This window comes from Pelodiscus sinensis, chromosome 2, assembly GCF_052426305.1.
Source record: "Pelodiscus sinensis isolate ZL-2025 chromosome 2, ASM5242630v1, whole genome shotgun sequence".
Taxonomy (NCBI): domain Eukaryota; kingdom Metazoa; phylum Chordata; order Testudines; family Trionychidae; genus Pelodiscus; species Pelodiscus sinensis.
The window spans coordinates 89040573-89063387 of NC_143053.1; the positions used below are offsets into that span (position 1 = coordinate 89040573).

The 22815-nt window shown below is 41.8% G+C and overlaps 1 protein-coding gene across 1 annotated transcript; it reads left to right on the forward strand.

The window, feature by feature from the left end:
- Positions 1-802: 802 nt before the first annotated feature.
- CIDEA (cell death inducing DFFA like effector a) lies at positions 803-14582 on the forward strand. Its single transcript, XM_006117490.5, has 5 exons — positions 803-941; positions 4534-4690; positions 5709-5855; positions 10561-10742; positions 13921-14582. Exons 1-5 carry the CDS (start codon positions 904-906, stop codon positions 14039-14041), a joined length of 645 nt encoding a protein of 214 aa, XP_006117552.2. The 5' UTR covers positions 803-903; the 3' UTR covers positions 14042-14582.
- Positions 14583-22815: the final 8233 nt, after the last annotated feature.

The window sequence follows — 22815 nt, forward strand, 5'->3', positions numbered from 1 at the left end:
CAGAGATGCAAATGACTACATCAGCTGCAGAAAATTCACACTATACTAGTCTCACCACTGCTCTATTTATCAAACTATGCCCATCTCAACCTACAGCCACCAGAAAACCTCCATAATCCCATCAAAATGCACGTAGGAACAACTATACAAACACAAACACTAGCAACATCAATAGAAAGCTATTTATTAAAAAGTAGTGAGGAAAAATTGTAGAAAAACCATAGCAAGGAAATAAAGTGGCAATAAAGAGACCATCACTGAGCTACCATGGAATCAGAAACGGTCATCAGTGATAGATAAGCAGTGAGGGCCAAGCCCCGTTTATTCACTAATTCTAACAAAGATAAGTAAGAGGGATGTGTGGTGTATCCAGATGTCTGCCCTGAGAAACAACCAGGGTGGTTTGCATTCTCACAACAGCCAAACAACAACATGTTTTTATTCTGGGCATAGGTGCAGGAACTCTGAGGAGGGGAAGGTGCTGGCCCATCCCTTGGTTTGATGTGGTTTCTCTTCTATAAGGGATAGCAATTTAATTCCGTAACTCTCAGCAGCTCTATTATAAACATTGTTCCAGCCGCCTTGTATCTGGTCGTCTCCCCCTCCGGTGCCCTTCTCCTCCCAGTTCCCATCACCCTTCCCCCCACACACACACCTCTCGGACCCATCCCTTCTCCTCAGCCCCCCCCCACTTCCCTTTCCCTCCCGCACGCACCTCTAGTGGGCGTGGCTGAGCGTGGCGGGAGGGGAAGAGGTCTCGCAAGAGGGGGGAAGTGGGCGTGGCTTCCTAGGAGTGGGCGTGGTTCGCTCGGGCGGGGGCGGGGCTAGCTGCCGAGAAGGAGCGGTATAAATTGCGGCGGCGGCGGGCAGCTCCTGCTCTGCTGGTTCGGGACCCGGCTGGGTATGGCGAGCGCTCGGGACTACGCCGGCTCCCTGGTGCGGTGAGTGAGCGAGCGCGTGTCCCTGGGGTGCGCCGGCCCGAGCCTCCCCCTGCACGTAGTGCAAGGGGGCAGCCCGTGGAGCCGCCGAGGAGTCTGCTTCCTAACCCCTCCCGCCCCAATCCCGGGGGGTCCCGCAGCCCGGCTTGTCTCTCACTCGAAGCCTGTCGGTAACTCTCCCCATGTTGCCAGGCGTCCTGGAAGGAAACCTCACTACTCCCCTCCCCCCGCGCGGAATAAAAAGCTGCAGGATTAGCTGGTAGCGATGCTTTTCCTGCTGAAAACCCGTGCAACTGAGCTAAACTGGCATCTTGCGCCCTCTGAACCGGCAGGGAGAAGAGCTGGAACGGGTCAGCAGTTTCCTTGTGAAAAGCAGCCGCAACATAGTTGCGCGTTTCTTGCACTGAAAAAGGAAACGTTGTTTAGCGTCTCCTTTCAGCCTCTCTTCTTTAAGAACAAAGATTTGGGTCAAGTGTCTCAACAGTGCTCAAACAGCATGAGTACAGTTAGCTCCAGAGCTTCTGCAGTAACTGTAGGTACAGCTAACAAATCCCAACGTGTGAGCCTCTAGACTGAAAGAAAACGGTTGTTTGGCTCCTAACTGTCATTGTAAATCTACAAGAAGATAATCTTAAATATTAAGCTACCCAAAATCTTGATTTGGTCTTGTGTTCTATGGTATCTGAAAGTTTTCTATGGCAAAACTGAGAGTTTTGTTATAATTTTGACATTCTGGAATTTGATTCTGTACTTGGTTCCCAACACTTGCTTCTTAAGCAGATTTCAAAGATAGTAGCAAATCAAGTTATTTCACACCAATGAAATAGAGGGGAGTATAATCTAGCAAATAATACATATTAGTACTATAATCTAGCCTATAGTATATGCTAAATTGGATGTCCTGCTGAGACAGTTTAAGACTTATGGGTTATTAGCCTCCTTAGATTTTAGGTATAACTTAAGACGGGGGGAGGGGAGGAGAGGTCTGTTCATATTGTAGCCATTTAATTGTCTAAAAAGGCAGGAGTATTCTTAAACTTTAGTTCCTGCTTTCCTTTTGTACATGATAATGAATATAAACTAGATAATTCACAGAATTTTAGAGCGAATTACTGAAGTAATATTCTATAGCACATAGCCTTCCTCAAACACTAACTGCATCACTTCTAGGTGACTCACTCCCCTGACGCTAAATTTAGTCCTGTTAGTCAATGTATTCTAATCTAAAGGTCACAAACACTCCATAGATTGGAGTAAAAAATTGCACAAAACCAGAGTATGACAGAAGGCTGTTGCACCATATCACGTAGACAGTCATGCTTGCAGACAATGTACAGGGTGTCTTAAACCTTGCAGCCAACAGTGTGCACAGGGATTGCTGTAGGGTACCGCCCACTGAAAAGTAGCTGAATTCAGGGATCCTAAATGTCTCCCTTATAAAAACATATGTTTGGAATTCTGTGAAGAATTTTGGCTTTTAATGTGATCCTATGGCTTTGTGTTCGATCCAAAATGAGGCAATGCATTCTGATACTACAGGTTGGCCCTTCCTTGTCCAGCACCCTGGGGACCTGACCTGTAGTATCAAAATGCATTGCCTCATTTTGGATCGAACACAAATGGATCGAACAGGCTTGGGCTCTGGCCTGCTGGAGCTCCCTAGGATGGAGCTCCCCCCTCCTGCTCTGGTCTCCCCAGGGATGGGGTTTGCACTGCCAGGCACCAGGGCTCTCTGCTCCAACAACATCTGTGGTCCTACTGGACCACAGATGTTGCTAACCAGAGAATTTCAGATTTCAGAGGTTCAACCTGTACTGGAGGATTTGGGTGCCAAAATTGGGCAATTAGTAGCACAATCATGTAAGCTCAGTTCTTGAACTGTATAATCTGAACCCTAGCTCTTACTTGGCTTTGATGCCTAACCTAAAGCCCACATGGTGCTTCCTTGTTCTGTCAGATGCTTAGTGATCCATAATATATTCCTTGACCTTGTGCTTTTTCTTATGCTTTGTCTTCTGCCTGAACAAATTCCCTTCCTGGCAAAATAAGAGTTTGCAAGATCTAATGCAGCTTAGTATTTAGAAAGTAAACCATGACACTTGGTATCTTCAAATCTCAACTGTTCTACTAGTCTTGTAGAGTCCTTCTGATTGAAACTAGCACAGATACTAGCAAAATAACTTTATACAAAAGGGATATATGATGTCCTGTTGTCTGAAGTTGCAGACAGCTCCCTACTTGAGGGGCCTTAAGCTTGTTAACTAGTACGAAAATTCTTATTTGTGTGGTCCAAATCTAGTCCATATTGCTACCATTCAAAAGGTAAAAACTGATCACTTGTAGACTGTGCAACACATTCATCATAAGGCATAAAATAGTAAGAGCAAATAACTAAATCACAATCTTTACTGTATTTTTTTGGTAGAAATCTGTAATGGAGAAGAAAAATCTCCATTCAAGTACACTAGTATGACGGGGGAAAGTTATTTTCACTATACCTGATCGTTACCAGTGATGCTTAGTACCTCATGAGCTGAATTTTTTTTCCCCATTTGAACAGCAATCCGGAAAGCAATGCTTCAACTACACATGGAATAAATAATAATCAAAAGATACTTCATTTCTTGAATGAAGTGAATCTCAAACTAAGACTATGTTACTGATTTTGAAAAACAAAGCCAATACATAGTGGAAGAAATATCTGGCCAAAATTAAAATGATCAGGAACTAGAACCAAAATATAACTTGATAGAAAGATTGCTAGTTTTGATTTATAGACTTAGTCCATGCATCCTCAGCTGAATTAAATGGGCTGAGAAACAATCTGATCATACGTACTACACCAAATCTAACTTGAGCCAAATAATTACATCAAACTGAACACTAGTATTTTAAATACTACAGTATATAATTCCAATAGCTAAGCTACCTGAAGTAGCAACTTGCTGCATAACTGGCAGACTTTCAAATCTTGACAAAGCAAATACAGCAGAGAAGTAATGGCTTCAATATTAAAATTGATACTAAGTACTAGCTAGCTTGCCTCTTGTAATGAGCATCTAAACTTCCAGTGCTTTGGTGTTGAAATAATGGAAGCTACTCAGGCAAATCCCTGCTTCATAGCAGGTGGATGTGGAGGCACTGATGGGACCCACAGCCCTGTACGTATTATGTACTAAAATAAATCTGGCCTGCCTTAAAGCCCTTCTAGATTTCATACAGCTCTGGGGAGGCAGCCAATGAGACTGCTTCTTACAGATAAGGAAAATAATGGTGGGAAAGTAAACTAATTTGGAAAGAGAGCTGCTCTAAGCAATATCCAATTAAGTCATTGTAAACAGGACTGACACTGCTTGATCTCGGTGTTGACCTGGCCAAGCTGGTCCCAGGCTTGTATCCAGTTCTAAAACTGAAAACAGTTTTCTTGCCAAGTAAAAAACTAAATACTCTGCAATTTTACTGGAACAACTTTGATCCCTGAACCTAAAGAAATTTGTCTGGCCTCAACTGACCTGTAAACTACATATGAGTGGTATCTTGGGAATGCATACATCACAACGATTAATCTCAATGTTTTAGTTTAACTGTTTTTTAGATCTCTGGTATCCGTGGGAGCATCTGTGGGATCAGTGACAAGACAGACCCTGTTCCCGCCTCTTGTACCTGCAGCCCGACCCTTCCGTGTATCAAATCATGACCGCAGCAACCGAAAAGGAATTGTTGCAAGCAGCCTGCAGGAACTCATTAGCAAGGTATATCAAACATTTGGTTGAGATTTAAAGCTACTTGTCAATAAGAACATAATATGTAGGTCTTCTGGGCTCAATTCTGCATAAGAGCAAAACTCATTTTAGCCTGGGCAAATCAAATGGCTGAAATGTAGGCTGTTGTGTTAGAATTCAATACCTCAAACCTGGCCTATATCTTAAGCCTGGTCTACACTATGTGGGCACATCAAAGTAAGAGCTGCAGCTCAAGCTACGTAGAGTACATTAACTCCAGCCATGTGTCAAGATTCACACAGCAGAAGGCAGATAGGACCAAATGCTCCTATTGGCTTCCCTTATTCATGAGGTGCAGGAGTACCAGGTGTCAATCACGGCACCCATTGAGTTTGATTAGTGAGTATATACTACATCCACTAAACTGAACTCCAGAAGATTGACTGTAGTAGTGTCAATCTTCTGTGTGGTGTGGATGTACCCTTACATTCCAATACATCTCTTTAAAAACCCTGGTAGCTAAGATATTTAGTGTCAAATTTAGAAGGAAACTTCATTCAAACATAGCATAGCCTTTCTGCAAAGAGAGATTTGAAATACTGTTTCAAAACTAATATGATGAAGTCTTGCTCTGAAACTCCAGTAATTGGCTTGTGGAGCTATACTTCATGTCCTATAGCTGGATTTCTCCTTAAAACTAACACTTTCCTTTTAAATACAGTATCAAAGCCTGCTTACATTACTGAGACACAGATGCTGTGAGTATAAAACTTCCAGAATAACTTACTTAGGTGGTGAGGTGAGGAAAGCATGACTAGTCTCCAGAATACAGGACCATGGTGCCAAATTAGATTTTACAACTCTTCCTTGGTGTGGAAGCTGCAAGAGATCTGTATGTGTAAAACAGCAGCAAATCAGTATCTTCATATGGTGTTAGATTTACTCTGCAAATGAGCAAGAGGTTGCTCTCCTTAAATCTTAAGTTAATTCCTTCTGTCTGGTTAAGCAGATGGCATTCTGAATTAGATCCATCTACTACTTATTGTAGGCCCTAGATGCCTTGCTGATCACTGCTGGACTAATTACTCTAGTTTTGGAGGAAGATGGCACAGTTGTGGATACTGAAGAGTTCTTTCAGTCCTTGGGAGATAATACACACTTCGTGCTTCTAGAAAAAGGACAGAAGTGGACACTAGTAAGTGTTAACATCTCTTTTGTATCTTTTGGTGATCACCTTTGGCTTAAGGAGAATTGTGGCTGCTGGAAATGGGGCAAGGGGAAGAATGGGAGAAAAAACTACCTTCAAAGAAGGCTGGGTATCCCTGCTTTCTATGCTAAAAATGCAAAGTCTTACTAGAGGGCTAGAAATAAGGAGTTCTTCTGGCTGTCAGCTGAACAGACTGAAAACCTGGCATAAATCGGAATTAAACATGTAACAGGCATCTCCAAGGTAAAAAAAAATCAATTTTTGCTCATGTCTGTCTACTATACTACAATGTAGAAGTGTGACTTTTTCTCTAGTCAAAGGGAACTAAACACATTTTTGGCATCAAACAAGCGAAACCGACTTTAGGGGAAAAGGCTAAAAAAGCATGATGGGTCACATTAAAGCAAAAACCAATGTGTGATTACAGCATAATCTAAAATGGAGGTGTGAAACTTAATATTCTGAGCATGTTAAATACTCTGTAGAAGTTACTAACTTTACAAAATTCTGCATTATTACACTTACAGAATATCAGAGTGGCTAAAGCTTGCCATGAAACTAGATGAACAATTCTAGATTTTTTTTTTTTTGTGGCATAAAAATACTTCACGATGAATGTGACTTGATTTACCTAATACTACTTCTCTTGTGACTAAAGGCTCCCAATTTTCTGACCATGAGAATAGTCCTAATGCAATTATGGCTCTTCTGTTAAATAAGAACTTCTCCCTAGAAAAACAAATTGCTTGTGCTTGTCAGACAAAGGCTAGCTGTAACATTTGTCTCCTTAGAATGTTCATGGATGACAAGCCGTAAATTTGTAACCTCTCAAACTAGAACCTAGGTTGCAGGCTCCTGTGTATTAACCATGATTGCCTCAATAGGCCTGTGTTGCAGGAACAGCTCCTAAGGAGCAGAACTGCAGGTATTGGGCAGTAGTCCCCAGTGACCAGGCTGCCTTCACAACCCATGTCCTGATTCTTTAACAACTAGGAACATCACACAGGCCATTTCAAAATTTACTTTTGGCTATTCGGACTTATCTATCTAGAGCTCACCATCCCCTTCATGTTAGCCAGGCAGATTTAACTTTATTTTTTCAAACTTCTGACACTCTCCTTTGAAGAGAAAGTGGGACTTGCTGTTTTTGTCCCTTTAGTTTTAAACTTAGTCTCTGGCAGATGGCCCTTTCTCAACTAACAGCCCAGAAATAATGTTCATATTGGTTCTAGAAGTGTTCTCTTCCAAAGAATCCTGTCTGCAGTTATTGTGGTGGGAGCTAAGCAGGAACCACCACTAGATCAGCCTCCCCAGACATGGTTCATAGTAGGAATGTTAGATAGTGTGGGTGGGGACAGCAGCCAGTGCACTCTGGCCCCAATCTAATAGAGGCAGCAGCAGACCCTGTCCATGGGGGTCCAAGTTCCCCAGACAGAGGCTGCCTCGAAGCAGCCAGGAAGAGCCCAGTGGCCAGGCTGGCCTCAGACAGAGGGTGGCCCAGCAGCAGAGCAGTGGAATGCAGAGCAGCTTCTGTTCATGGGGGAGTTTTTTTTGGGGGGGGGCATAGACAGGGGCTACTTTGAAGCAACCTTCTCTGCTCCCCCCCACGATGCTGCCTTTGATAGAGGAAGCAGTGTGGAAGGAGCAGGTGGCACTGGAGCCAATGCTGGGGGGAACTGGCTTTTAAGCTAGCCCCCCCAGCTCCTGCTCTTCCACCCCCAGCTGCCTCTGATAGAGGCGGCAGGAGGTGGGAAATGTGAGTAGTGGACTAGATTAACAAATAAGCCTAGGCTTAGCTGTTAACCATCTAGTTAACTACTCATTTACATCCCTAGTCCATAGTCAAACTACCCTTATGAAAACTGAACAATTGCATCTATAAATTAGAGAAGCCCCATATTTCTAGGAAAGAAGCTTATGAATTAGAGTACAGAGGAGAGCAATAAAAATAATCTTAAAAAAAAACCCTGACCTATAAGGAAAAGCTAAAACCTGGGCAAATATAGTCCTGGAAAAACCCCAAGGAGAAACCAGATTAGCTGCTGAATACATTAAGGGCTGTTTATAAAGAGAATGGGGGAGCGGGGAAGCGGAATCAACTTTTCTATGCCTATTGAAGGTAGGATAAGAAGTTCTGAACTTAATCTAAAGCAAAGGAATTGTACATTGGTTGGTTAAAAGGGGTTTTCTAACGTTTAACCATAATTAAGCTCTGGAAAAAACTTCCAAAGGAGGTTGTAGAACCCTCCTCATCGAAGGTTTTTAACAAGGTTGGATGAGCCTGTCAGGAATGGTTTGGTTTACTTGGTTTTGTCTCCAGCATAGTGGGCTGGACTTCAGTTTGAGGTAATTTCTAGCTCTGTATTTCTGATTCTGACTCCAGTGATCTATATACAGGCGACCCCGGACTTATGATTCCCCCACATTTACGACCGCCTTGCTCCAGCTGCTACTTCCCCCAGCACAGCCCCCAGCTAGCTGACTCTGGGAGCAGCTCGTGCGGCAGAACATGACTCCCAGAAGGCAAAGCTGGCCAGGAACGGAAACCCCATTTTTATCATTGCTCCTATGGGGGGGAAGAAGGGGTTCAACTTACAACCTAATTGGTTCCTGGAGAACCGTTATAAGTGCAGGAGTTGCCTGTATATAATTGCAAAATGAGGAACATGGCTGTCATACTTCATCTGCCAGTATTGAACTTAAAAGGCTATTAAAAATAGCATGAATTGGCTAACAAGCATGCTGTCAGAATACTTCTAAAACATAGTTCTGAATGTTTAAAATTTCTCCTGTGAAAGGGAGACAAACTCTAAGCATTTACTATGGTCAATCAAAGCAAAAACAAAAGATGAGCAGTCAAACATAAACATTAGTGAGGTCAAATTGTCCTGGTAACTTGTATTTTAGCCTTTCTTGTGCATTGTTTACTAGATAAAATTGCAAAGCTGCTCAAGGCAGTCTTTTTGTTTAAAAATAGTGATAAGTGTTATACAAAGCATTCCATAAGGACATTGTTAAATTTCTCCTTTAAAATACAGGATCTATCCACTAGGTGTCTCCCTAGAACATGGGACTGCTGCACATGGGACTGCTGCACACACTTCTCCTTGACAAGCAGCTTTTCATAATAATGTAGACTATGAATGTAAAATCAAGTTTAATGTTAACTGGTTAATTTAACCAGTTAACATTAAACAGGGATCCTGAATGTGGGTGGCTGCTCCAGCCTAGCTGCTGTCTTTCTTCCCTTTCTTCCCCCTAGGATTGCCAGGTGTCCAGTTTTGACCTGGATAGTCCAGTATTTTCTGAATATTTTTACCAGACACATGAAATGTCTGGTATTTTCTGGGTTTTTTTTTCCTGGCCAGGAGGTAAAATATACTGGACACCTGGCAACCCTACACACTTGGCAACTGGGCCCAGCCCCCCACCCTCCTCCCTCAGGTACTGGCCCCCCTGCTTACCTGGTTTCACAGGGAAGCTCCCTTCTTGCTGCTTGACCAAAAAACCAAGATGGCTGCTGGCAAAAAACCTCAAGACCAGAGCAAGGGGAAGCAATGCCTTCCCTGGATCTGTGTTCAACCTTCCCTCTTTCTATCCCTGGCCTATTCTGAGTCTGCACGCAATTAAAGGGGCCATATTGTTTTAATGCTGGTTTTTGTTTTGTTTGTTGCTTAACTCTTGGAGTCCTTTTTTGGTCCCCCCCCCCCATACCCCCCAACAGAATTTTTTCTCCTTTTTTGGGGGGGAGGGGGTGTTCAGTATTTTTGTCGAAACAATCTGGCAACCCTACTCCCTTCCCCTCCCCTCCCCCCAGCTGGCTGGCCCTGTGCCCTTACAGTCTTACTCCAGTCAGACCCCCATGGCAGCTGCAGGCAGGGGGCTACTTCCAGGTGCTGGTTAACTGGTTACCATAAGCATCACCATTCTCATCCCTGGTATAGACCTCCTCTGAGGATCTCAGAATTTAACAGTTGAAGGGAGCTTGCTTCTGAACCACTATTCCCATTTCCCTTTTTAAAACTTACTTAAATACAACTTAGTGCTGTTCTGTGTTTAAATACCATCATGCTGGTTTCTTCTAGTGGTTTATTATAGGGTGAGTGGGAGACTTGAAATCTTAGTAACAAGGATTGGGTCCACAAATCAACAACTAGCTTATTCCAAGGCCCAGGCACCATGCAGCTGGGCCAAATTTTGGACAGCTTGACTCCTGGCTACTTTAAAATATTACTAGTCTGTTTGCTGGAGCAGGCCACTTAAAGCAATCTCTCTATCACTGGTGGTTTATGCCAAAACTGGTGGTGGTGTGCCCATACAGCTGGCTTGCTAGTAACTTGAACATGTCACTAGTGTCGTAATCCTGCTGGAATTTGGCCCTGGTAACTTAAGGATTCTTGGATCAACTTGGGGCAAGAGTCTGACTACAAAGAAAAGCAATATTTCACATACACAAATTACATCTTGAAAGGAGTATCCATTAATATGTAAATGATTTACAATCCTCTGTTAGGCCTTAAATTAAGTCACTATGAAAGCTATAACTTGTGGCAAATACCTTGTAACAACTACTTGGATTCATGTACCACAACAATAATGTTGCTTAGAATAGCAGTATTATCTAGTATCACTGAGTGTATTCTCTATGCCATCCACTGATTATAATATCAAACTAAATGTCTCTTCAAATTAGGGAGAAAACTATATCACCTCTGTACGGCAGACTAAGAAAATGGGGGTAGCTAACATTACCCTGGACTTGTACAAGCTGAATCCAAAGGACTTTATTGGCTGCCTAAACATTAAAGCTACTTTCTATGAAATCTACTCTGTGTCCTATGACATCAAATGTATGGGAGCAAAAACTGTGCTGCGGTAAGTATGCATTCTGATTAGTTCGTTGAACTACAGTAGATGTAGACCGAAATAAGTCTCAAAGGAACACAAACATTAGATGAGCCAGCAATGAAGATACTACCTGGTTACACATGTCAGCAGTAGAAGCAAAGACATGCTTATACAATTCCTGCCTAACATAGCACGCGGCAATAGAATTCTTTCCTTTTTTACCATGTGACTCTTGATATCAGGGTGGCCCGTCCATATAGGCGAACTAGGCGGTCGCCTAGGGCGCCAAGTTAAATGGGGCACCAAATGGTGGCACGATATCATTGAGGGGTTTGGAGGTGGGGGCACCAATTGCATGGTTTGTGTAGGGTGCGAGTTGCTGGCAGCTAGTCTAGGGCCACCCTTGCTTGATACCGTTAAAGCTAAGACTATAGTAGAAATTAAGAAAACCTTACTAGAAGAGTAAGAACGTCTATTTATTGAATGCATATAGTAAACAGTAGACAGCACATGGACTATCATGTAATTAACATGCTGAAAAGGGTGCCAAGTTCCCTTAGTTGAAATCAAAACTACTTCAGTGCAGTACACTGAAGGAATGAATAACCTCCAGGCTCTTCCCATGTTCTGTATAATAGGATCAGTCTCTTTCTGACAGGGGGTAGACAATAGAGGAATGGGGGTAATGTGCACTTCCCCTCCCCCGATGAATTTTGCATATCTGAATAAGACTGTGGGATGTCTTGATTCCCACGTGAAATGCATCTTCCTGATACACTCAACCCAATGGCTCTGTATCCCCTCAAATACTGAAATGCAGAAACTGCAACAGCATGCATTGACACTTCCTGGTTGCAGATAAGCTTTTAGTCTATGCTAGTTTTAGGCTGTCTTGATTCCCACGTGAAATGCATCTTCCTGATACACTCAACCCAATGGCTCTGTATCCCCTCAAATACTGAAATGCAGAAACTGCAACAGCATGCATTGACACTTCCTGGTTGCAGATAAGCTTTTAGTCTATGCTAGTTTTAGGCTATCTCCTAACGTTTGGTTTCTTCTTCTTGGATTTAAATGAGGATAGAGCATAACTGGAGCAAACCTTTGCCAAGCACTGATTTCAGCAGAATTGGATGGGTAAAACAGTGCAGAACCTTGTTTAACACTAAACACTGCCTCCTTGTGACAAATGGGGACTAATTCCCTATGTCAGTCTTTAAAGCCCATTAACAGTTGTAGGTTTGGGCTCGAATAGTGGAAGTTGCATTATATAAAGGGACTTTTAAGCAACAGTTCCTCCAGACTTTCGCTGAAGCTCCTGAGAAGCTGACACAGGAAGTGCAAAAAAGCATCAAGAAAACAGCTGAGGTATAGTACTGGAAGTCCCACTACAAGCATAGCTATACTATAAAAAGGCAGTTCTAAGACCAAGACAAGCAAATTCTTCTCCAGAGCTCATTGAAGGAAGTGAAGTCTATCCCAAATGAAGGCAAACTCTGCACTGGATTCTCAAGACAGTCCTTTAAAATGTGTTCTGCTAATTCTGAAGTCTTGTACTCTTCCCTCCCAGTTACTTGGAGAGTTCAAACATTCACTTGGCAGACAAGGAGCCCCCCACATGCTGTCAAACTTGATGAAATTTCTGTTTCTTATTGTCCTATTGAAGAAAATCAAATGCCCAGACTAATCTCTCAATCGCTAAATATGCCACTTGTACCCATGGCCAGTTGTCACACATACTGCAGCTGTTGTAAGACTCAGCTGCATGGAGGCCTAAGAAGGCTGCAGCTGGTTCCATAGTCACTTGGCCACTTTGAGAAGAACAAACTGTAGCATGTCAAGCAGGTGCCTTTATATATAACGAAAGAATTGTTTAAAGCACTGCCAAGTTCCTGAGATCTTTATTCTACTCTTGCACAGTGAATTGCTGACTGCAAAATCTAAACTGTTTTTCTGTTGAGAGAACAGGTTTAGAGAAGTCTTTTATGTTTACAAATCTAACTCAGTTCCTGGTCTGATGGCCTAGTTTTTCTCATTCTTAGAAAATTCCACTCTCCTTTAATCAGTGGCTGGAAGCTGATGCACAATACCAACAGTGTCATAAACACCCAATGTGTTCAGCTTTATCCTCTATATACCCCTGGAATTCATGGGTCTCGATTATATCTTAATGCTCACATTTCCTTAATTTTATGGGTCTGTATTTAAACTTCTGGCAGGCACCAAGATCAGTATTTCAAGCTGCTAATTAATTCTGGAGTGTAAGCAGCAATACTCCAAATTGAGGACAAATTTAAAACTCTTAGCTCCAGTTCAGTGTAGCCAAACAATCCAGTGTGATTGCTCCAGTGTAACATCTGGCCAGTATTTTCATAGACATGTCAGTGGTTCTGTAGCTGGCACTCCTCACTTCCCACCTTGTTATATATTAATATGTGAGACAAATGCTGCAGGGCTCAGATTGACTTCCTGCTTACCTCTGTTACTAATGGAAACATGGCAATCCCAGTAAGGCAGGCATGTCCAAAGTCCGGCCCGCGGGCCAATTGCGGCCCGTGTTCCGATTTAATACGGCCCCCGCTTCCTCCCCCTCTCCTGGCTCTCCGGCACTCTTTTGAACTGGCGCGTGCAGCACGCTGCTTCCGGCCGCGCCGCCGCCGCCCATAGCCTCTGCGGTCCTAGAGCCTGCCCTGTAGGGCACGTCCACAGCCCTGCTCCCCTGCTCGGCTGCGGGTTCGCCCTGCCCCCGGGCCGCCGTGAGGCCGGCGTGCCCTGCGCTCTCCACCCACCTCCGACCCTGCGGGCCCTCCGCCTTGGGGCTGAGAGTGCGGGGACGGCCCTCACGCATGTTCACTTCTTCAAATCTGGCCCTCTTTGAAAAAAGTTTGGACACCCCTGCAGTAAGGTATCTGTAGCATTCTGCTAAAACTATTAACTGCTTGGTCTGCATAACCAAAGTTTCTCTTGCAGGGCCTATCTCTGCTATGCAAACAGCTTCCTCCTCAGTTAGAGGTGCTTATATAAAGTGGCTGTAGAATCAGGCCTTCCTGTAGTGCTGTTTTACATTGCGAAACAATGGCTAGAAGTGCATAGAATGAAGAGTCTTAAACATGACTCATCTTAGAAGAACCTGTCTTTAAACAAGATGCAGCTGTCTAAGACTTCTTTTTTTAGAAATGACTTTGTTCAATTTTTCCTCTTCTAGGAGAGTGCTTCGGTTAATGTCCCATATGGCACAAATAACTGGACAGTTTCTTCTCTACACTGGATCTTATGTGTTGCAACTGATGGGTGAATATGAGGAAGATGGCATGTGTACAAACTGAAGGCAGTAGTTACTAGCATTCTCACTTCTGATGTCGGTGGCACCTTTTCACTCCACACGTTCTCCTGTCCACTTATAAAGATGGCATGTCTTGTGGTTTCATGATCTTAAATTATAAAGTAGATGAGTGTCCATTAAAGTGAACCTAACATGAACTTAATCTTTGTCCTTTGGCATACTTGCAGAGCTTTTCATTGTAAGACAATGATGAAACAATTGTAAATGATCGGAGTCTTCTTTTATGCAGTGAATGAAAAGAGGCCTAATGCCTAGAAATTAGACAGATGTTCCCCCTACACAGATATCCAAAATGAAGACAAGGTATACATGGAAGCAGGGACTTTTTTTAAAGTACTAATTTCTCCTACATGGATCAGAAGGTAACCAACCATGTTGCACCCTTCTGAATGGATTCTGTAACTTTTAAGTTTGTCCTCAGTACTGTTCATATTAGTGTTCATAACCTTGGTACTCAAATTCCCAGTCAACTTGTATGTTTTCTCTATCTGTAAATAAATAACTTGTGTTTTAGTATCATTGGATCTGGTGTCAAACTCTTTAATTAATCTGACAGTGGAAATAGAGTTGCCCTTATGTTAAGGCTGGCATACAGTTGTTACATGACAATACTAATGTGTATAACCATTGTCCTGTATAATTTCAGTATGTTTACCAAAGTAAATACAGCCTTCCATGCTGATGCACTGCTAACTGTGCTGCTTTAACTGGCATTTGGAAGCCACTACAAACGGATCTCAAAATGTAAATCTGCACTTGCTTAACTTGCATTTCTCAATTCAGTATTGACAATTTCCAGCCTTGCATTGAATAAACTGGCTTAATCTCTCATGGCTACAGTGCTTTCAAGCTCATTTCTCTAAATCAATGAGATTGAGTATCCTTAGAAATACTTAAAGGTCAAATACCTTTATCTTAATATCAATCAGAATTGTCCACAATAGACTGCTCTTAATCTTTACTAGATTAAGTAGTTTTGCTCACTGTTTGGTGCCCTATTAAAAAAAAAAATTGATAAGTGCACCATTTCAGTACACTATCAAGCAAAAAGACAATGCAAACAAATTGTATCTATAGAAAATATAACATGGCCTAGTAAATTCTGGAGGCAGCGTAAGGCACTTTACCAGTTCCAACAGAACATAAACTACCTAAACTAAAAGGGAAACCCAAGTTTAAAATTTAGTAAGTATAAACTAGATAAATCCATGCACATCCTCCGGTATCCTCAACATCACATGTTTTTTGTCTTAATGTTTATAAAGTACTTTGAATAGCATCACAGTTGAAAATTTCAAGTGTAAATTTTTTCAAAAAAATTTACAAGTCATTCTGTTAGTGGAATAGGTGGTCGGTCTTTTTTATTATTGGCAACAGAAATATACATGTGGTGGGTCCTTTGGGGTTGCCACCCAGTTTAGTTTAACTGTTTCTGACTCCTCTCATTAGTCTAGGTAGTCACCAATCACTTATTTGATAAGACAAAAAACAGGCCTAACGAGATGGTTTATTAGGTGATGAGCTTTCCGTGGGCCAGACCCACTTCCTCAGGTGGAAGTGGGTCTGGCCGGCAAAAGCTCATCACCTAATAAACCATCTTGTTAGTCTTTAAAGTGCTACATAGTCCTGTTTTTTTGTTTCAGCTACACCAGACTAACATGGCTACATTTCTATCATTATTTGAGAAGAATTTTTATGTCTATAGGGAAGTAAAGCAGCTTACACTGCAGGAACAAGCATTTGATTTGCAAGTTCTTTATTTACCAATTTGTGAAGTTTTAAAAAAATACTTCTCTCTCCTCCACCCCAAATTTCTAATGTTTGCAACTAAATAAGAATACAGAGGCATGACTGTCTGGTGAGTGAATGAAAGGGACTATAGACTGGTTATTTTACTGGGCAAGTACAAAGCCTGTAGCAATACTTACTGCATTATATTTTGATCAGAAAAATGACTATGGAAATGGCACTGTAGGTTTCCACATCAGACTTTTGTATTAAATGTGCTTACTTTAGAGAGAGCTGAGTTTTCTGACTGCCAGCCCTGCTGACTGAGGGCTTGATTACACAGACATTATGTGGACATTCAGAACAGAGGTTTCACATGAGGGACTATTCCAAAATAGTTATTGCAGAATAGTTTATTCCAAAATGGCTATTGTGGTCATGTTCTCATGTAGACAAGCCTTTAGCTTGGGAGCCAAGAGTCAAGCTTGCTTTAAGAAGCCTAAATGTAAAAATTCTACAAGCCTAATTATGGCCAGGGTGGAAACCCATGTAATCCTTCTGTCTTTGAGTTTTCACATGTGTAACAACGGAGTGACTGGAAATTTCTTGTGTATTAACATAATTGTTTAGTAGTGAACTCACTGAAGTTAGTAGCTCTGCCTAAATTCAGAGGAAGCAAATCTGAGTAACAGCTTCCTTCCAGTCTGTATAGTCACTATTCAGGGCAGATCTGTACTTTAAGCTTCACCTTTCTGATAACTTAATTTTTTTTAGCAGTTCTCATCCTGTTATGGTCTATTTCTTCCCCCACCTCCAGCCCCTTCTCTTCTCCCTTTACACTTTTTTCCCCCTCAACTGGTTACACAACTTTGCCATCTTGATCAGGAAATTATTCAGATAAATCTCTCTACTTCCTAGCTGGTCTCATTCCCTGTAGCAGCTGTCTCACTTCTCCACCTAGAAGCCTTACCGTTTGACAATTTACATGATCAAAACTGAATCCCTGCTCTTTTCTCTGAAATCCTCTCCACTTCCCCCATTTTGTTATTGCTAACAGGATCAATCTCTGTTAATCAGCTCCTTAGCTTGGGCATCATCTCTGAACCTTCATGCCCAACACATTGAAACTATTTACATCTTGATCCTCCTTCCCACTGTATTTACATCTTGATCCTTCTTCCCTAAGCTCTAAATTCTATTCCATTTCTCCATCCAGCTAAATCTCTTGCCTGTGCCTTTCTGCTCAGCTTGATCACCGCTCTTTTTGCCTCTGATGCTGATCTCACATTTGCTCCACTCAACACAAAATGGATACCTTTAATGTCCATCACTCTAATGACATCCTGCTATTCAATCATTTTGCTTGCTCCCCTGTTCAAGTCCAAGTTCAAACTCCTTGGCCCAACTTTCAAAGTTCTTCACTCCTTAGCCTTCCCTATCTACCCATTCTTGTCTCCTATTGCTTCAGTCCCTCCCCACTTTCTCTACAAGGAAGGCAGCCTCAACTTCTTGCTTGTGCTTGCCCCTCATCCCCCCCCAACCTAACACTTTGTGCTTTCATATGATCTATACAGAGAAGGCAATCCTTGAACATGATCTGTAAGGCGGCTACTTCAAATAAATTCTTAAGATGCACCCTGGCCACATTCCTACAAAAAAAATTCCAAAGTTTAGTAGCTCAGATGAGCACCTGCTGGTGCGAACCTAATTTTTTTATGAATGAGTAGTCCTGTGGCACCTTAGCCTAACAAATATTAGTTTCTAATGTGCCACAGGATTACTTGTGTTTAAAGATACAGACTAACTACTATTTCTTTTGAATGCTACTTAGGCCACATACAGTAAAGCAGGAATTGATTTTTGAGATCAATCCAGTGGCAGTCAATTTAGTGGTTCTAGTGAAGATCTGCCAAATTGACTAGAGTGCTCTGTAGTCAACCCCTGTCATCTACCACCAATGAGAGAAATCAGGTAAATTGAAGGGAGAGTTTCTTCTGTCAAACCTGCAGGGTGTAGACCCTGATATAAATCTACCTAATGTACACTGCCTCCAGCTACATGATTCACATAGCTGGCATTGCATACCTTTAGGTTGACTTTCTGCACTAATGCAGACACAGACTTAGACAAAAGTGCGTTGGGGCAGTAAAACTATATCTGTACTTAGACTGTGCTTCCCACAATAATTCCTGCATCGTGAAACTAATCCACTGTACATCATTTTAGTTTCAATTCCATGGTAGTCTTTTCCAATTCTGAGCTAAGTCTCTTTGCAAACTTCCCTCAAAGAGATTACAAATAACACTTGCTCCTCCTCACAGCTGCTCTCAAAGCAATGCATTTTGTTGTGAGACAGCATATAATGTAATCCTGTATTCTCCAGCATTCTGGGTACATTGTTTAACAAATGGACTGTGAAATGGATTATTCAGTGTGGGTGGGCAGCTGGATGAACCCTGGACATGGGCTATACTGACCTCTTACATTCTTAGCATTAATAAGCCTTTAATCATCAATATGGCAATAATGCTGGTAGGCTGCAGTCTTATGCAGCAGTACAGAGACTCGGCTTCAATGCTTAATGAAACTGTAAAAAGAAATTGCCTGCCTTGGTGAGTTGTTTCTCCCTCCCCCCACCTCTGATTTGTGACTAAAAACTTTCAGAGTGTACTACTCAAAACTCTTCAGCTGTTTTCATGTCATCAATATGAGACTGCATTCCTCCAATAGGCAATACTACCATGCCTTTGCACTTCAGACTGGCATTTTAAAAATAGTTTGGGGGGCTGTTGAATGGCAGCTTCTGCTACACTGTGCTAAACCTAGATGGGATTGTGAGGAATGATGCTGTGTTCTCTCTGAATGTAATCTGAGAGAATCATTTGTCAAGGAGCCTGGAGGTGGAATGTGGAGTTGGTTTGGGCATGTGAGACAGATGAATGGGAGCTGTTTAGTGAGTGGATGAAAAGGGAAGGGTAAAGGATCAGAGGAAATTATCACTGGGTGAGAGCGACACACAAACTGTGGCCCATTTGTAAAGCCTGATGAATCTGGTCAAAGCAAAGGTGTAATTGATCTTACTTTCCGAGCTCCTCATGAAGGATCCAGTCCTCAGGCTGAGTGAGATGAATCACTGCTCTTGACTGGTAGTTTAGAAAGGACTCAAATTCTCTGCCATAGAGCATTATTGCTTGCATTTTTATCACAGCTGTGATTACCACTGTTAAAATACTGAAAAAATAGTACAGGCAGTCCCCAGGTTACGTACAAGATAGGGATTGTAGGTTTGTTCTTAAGTTGAATTTGTATGTAAGTTGGAACTGGTACATATTGTAGGGGAAACTCTAGCCAAACGTTTCTCCAGAGCTCAGTTTTATTCTCCCACACCTCACTTCCCGCAGTCCTTTATTCTCAAGCTGAGGTGTCTGCTGAGAAAAGCCGCTCCGTGTCTCCCTGGTCTGCTGGGCGGCGGGGGGGGGGCGCTAGCTTCGCATCTCCCTGGTCTGCTGGGGGGAAGCAGCTAGTGCAGAGTTGCCTCACCGTGTTTGTAAGTAGGGATCCGATGTAAATACTGAAGAGCCTATGCTGGTGCTCCAACTCCCACAACTTCCCCATGGGGCTATAGCACATAAATCAATTAGTCTGGGTCCGTGTGTGAAAGGAATGTGGGGAGTGTCTTTTACCTTCTCAGTGAATTTTAAATATTTGTATGTATGTACTTATTTGAGAAATCCATGGATAACACTAACAGTCATAAACTTAAAAAACAACAAATGGTCTGGTAGCACTTTAAAGACTAACAACATGTAGATGGTATCACGAGCTCTCATGGGCACAGCCCACATCTTCAGATAACCGGAATTTTGTTAGCAGCTCTTTTTGCAACATTAACTTCTCATTAGCCTATGCAAACTCCTCCTAATATATAGGAGTGTTCCTAGCAATATTATTACACTGAACACAAATACATTCCCAGAAAAGCAGGAAACGGCTTAACAATTAAGTCTCATGACCAACTAAATAGGGAAGAACTACTGTGGTGCTTTCCCAGGTTGTTAAAAAAGTCCATATGGCTTTTCTGACTGATACTTATTACTAAGAAGGTGATGAGTCTGTGTTGTTATTACTGGAACATCTTTTCTGTGTTTTGTAGCAACTTGTCAGGAATCTAGACACGTTATCTGCACTGTGGAATTTATTCTTCTTTGTGTCTCAATATTTGTTAGTTTTAAAGTGAACTTTTAGTTCTTGTGAAAGGTGCTAACTTGAGAGTACTAGGAATGTTAGTCTTCAGTTTATCCAAAGGACACGTACAGTATAACACAGAAATGGCAGTGCAAGCGTTTCCTTTTTGGCAATACACCTTTAACCTGAAGGAGAGGCATTTTGGAGGAAGTAAGACCACCTCTGGAAGGATAAAAGTATTTAATTCTTCATTCCATCTCTGATATCTCTGTGGAGGTTGCCAATGAAGATGTCTATCAATACTATGACATAGATACCTGTCTACTATAAAATGGACAGAGCTCTCCAACCAGAACTCCAAAGAACTGTTTAATATTAACTAAAGCTAATGGCTTTTAATAAACAATAGTCGTAGGCAAATTCAGATGGATGTCAAAGAAGTTATATGTTTCTTATTTTATATATCATAGAATCATAGGACTGGAAGGGACCTCAAGAGGTCATCGAGTCCAGCCCCCCGCCCTCAAGGCAGGACCAAGCTCCACCTACACCATCCCTGACAGATGTCTATCTAACCTGTTCTTAAATATCTCCAGAGAGGGAGATTCCACCACCTCCCTTGGCAATTTATTCCAATATTTGACCACCCTGACAGTTAGGAATTTTTTCCTAATGTCCAATCTAAACCTCCCCTGCTGCACTTTAAGCCCATTACTCCTTGTCCTGTCCTCAGAAACCAAGAGGAACAAATTTTCTCCTTCCTCCTTGTGACACCCTTTTAGATATTTGAAAACCGCTATCATGTCCCCCCTTAATCTTCTTTTTTCCAAACTAAACAAGCCCAGTTCATGAAGCCTGGCTTCATAGGTCATGTTCTCTAGACCTTTAATCATTCTTGTCGCTCTTCTCTGTACCCTTTCCAATTTCTCCACATCTTTCTTGAAATGTGGCGCCCAGAACTGGACACAGAATATATATGGCCTATTGCGCTAGCCTCCTCTCCTGCTCCTATACTTACTGGAGGGGATCCTTTAAGAATGTAGGGCATATGAAATTAGTGTTCAAAGGGCCAGCTCTGTGTGGAACATAGATTTATGAGAGGCTGTATCTTCTGGTCATCAAGATACGTTATCAGCTTTTACTATATTTACTTTGAGTTTACAGATAGCTATTGCAGAAAGAAGGGAGAATGACTTTATTAGAAGCCAAAGCATAAGACAGTTCTGAAATGCCTCAGAGAACTTTGCTAGAACAAGTTATTTTATCTTTTGTCCTCATTATGCAGCAATTATAAAATTTATATAATTTTCAAATCAGGCATAAAATAATTGGGAGAACACAGTCCTTAGTTGTAGCTAATTTAAATTATTGGTATAAGGTAGCTGAGAAACAGATCATTCTAAAATAGCAATAGATAAACATCTATAATAGAGTTTAGATTATGTTCCTACAATAATCCCTGTTTAAAAGACTGTTCTTCTGAGACCCAAGCCTACAAAGTGCTTAGGGCCAGATGTCAAAAGATGCAGAAAGGTAACTAGGACTTTAAAAAATGCCTAAGCACAATCATTTCCTAGTGAGATTTTCAAAAGTACCTATGTGTCTCTTTAGGCACATAAACACCTTAAAAACATGACCCTTGGTCACTTGCATAATTTAAGGTAATGGGGACTATATTAAAGAACTTAAACACATTTCTTAGGGCTTTGCTGAATGGCATGATCCATATCCTATCTGGATCAAAGCTATGATCAACATAAGAGGAGTATATGTTCCTCAGTCATATGCAGGTTATAAAGGAAGTTGAATCTCATAACTTGCCTTTAACTAGGCTACAGGCTGAGTGAACACTGCCATGGATGACAAAGGAGCAGTGAGGATGTTTTAATGATCACCAAGTTGGTGCTGGAATGTTTTCTCCTGGCCCATTAAGATACCAAGAAAAGGGAGATTCTAGGTTGTTGCAAGTCAGACTGAACACAAGTGCATACTTTTAGAAAATGTGTGCAAGTAGGGCAATTTCGTGTCTCCTTGCTCCCACCAATAGTTTTATAGCTACAATGGGACTGTGTGTGGGAATAAGCCAAGAAGGATTTATCTTCTAAAGATTGATCAGCAGCCAGCACACGTAGTTAGAAGCTCTAGTCATGGACCAAGATCCTATTGTGCTAGGCACTGTAAAAACAGAACAGAAAGATGGTATCTGCTCCAAAGAGCTAACAATCTAAAACAAGAGACAACAGATGGATGCAGACAGATGAGTGAGCATAAAGCATCTTTGAGGCAATATTGACGAGCATGAGCATGATGGGCACCTTTAATCCATATGACTCCCAAAATAATTTATGAATTGCACAAATCATTGTATACAGCAACTAAATATACAACAGTGATATACAAAGTAACTGTACATTTGCATGATCATGACTGTTATAGGCTCGCAGTGTGAGCACAGGACATGGTACTAGGAATGACTGAAAATTCCAACCCTAGCTTTGACACACAGGGCCTGATGGTGCAAAACCATTCTCATGTAAGTGTCCCTATGAAGACAGTGGTTTCCCTCCATGTAAAATTAGAATAGCATGTCTTTCATATGGGTGTTGCGACTCTGAGTAACCAGATATTTGCAAACTGTTATCAAGATTAAAAGCAAAATGTGGGCTTGTGTCAGAGTAAACTGAGAGAAATATTTGGGACTCTTATTGGAAATGTTAAAAATGTAGGTATGTGACACATAATCATGCACTGTGAGTGCAATTAATTATTTCCCTGCTTATCTAATGCTAAAATTTAAAACAAGTGTTATGAAAATATCACCACCAAACTTGGGGAGGGAGGGAA

What these genes read in the sequence shown, in the direction of transcription:
- CIDEA (XM_006117490.5), top strand. Translation starts at nt 904, where the DNA reads ATGGCGAGCGCTCGGGACTACGCCGGCTCCCTGGTGCG. An exon ending in TGCAGGAACTCATTAGCAAG is followed by an intron (nt 4,691 to 5,708) that starts GTATATCAAACA and finishes TACTTATTGTAG; the next exon opens with GCCCTAGATGCCTTGCTGAT. An exon ending in GGAGCAAAAACTGTGCTGCG is followed by an intron (nt 10,743 to 13,920) that starts GTAAGTATGCAT and finishes TTCCTCTTCTAG; the next exon opens with GAGAGTGCTTCGGTTAATGT.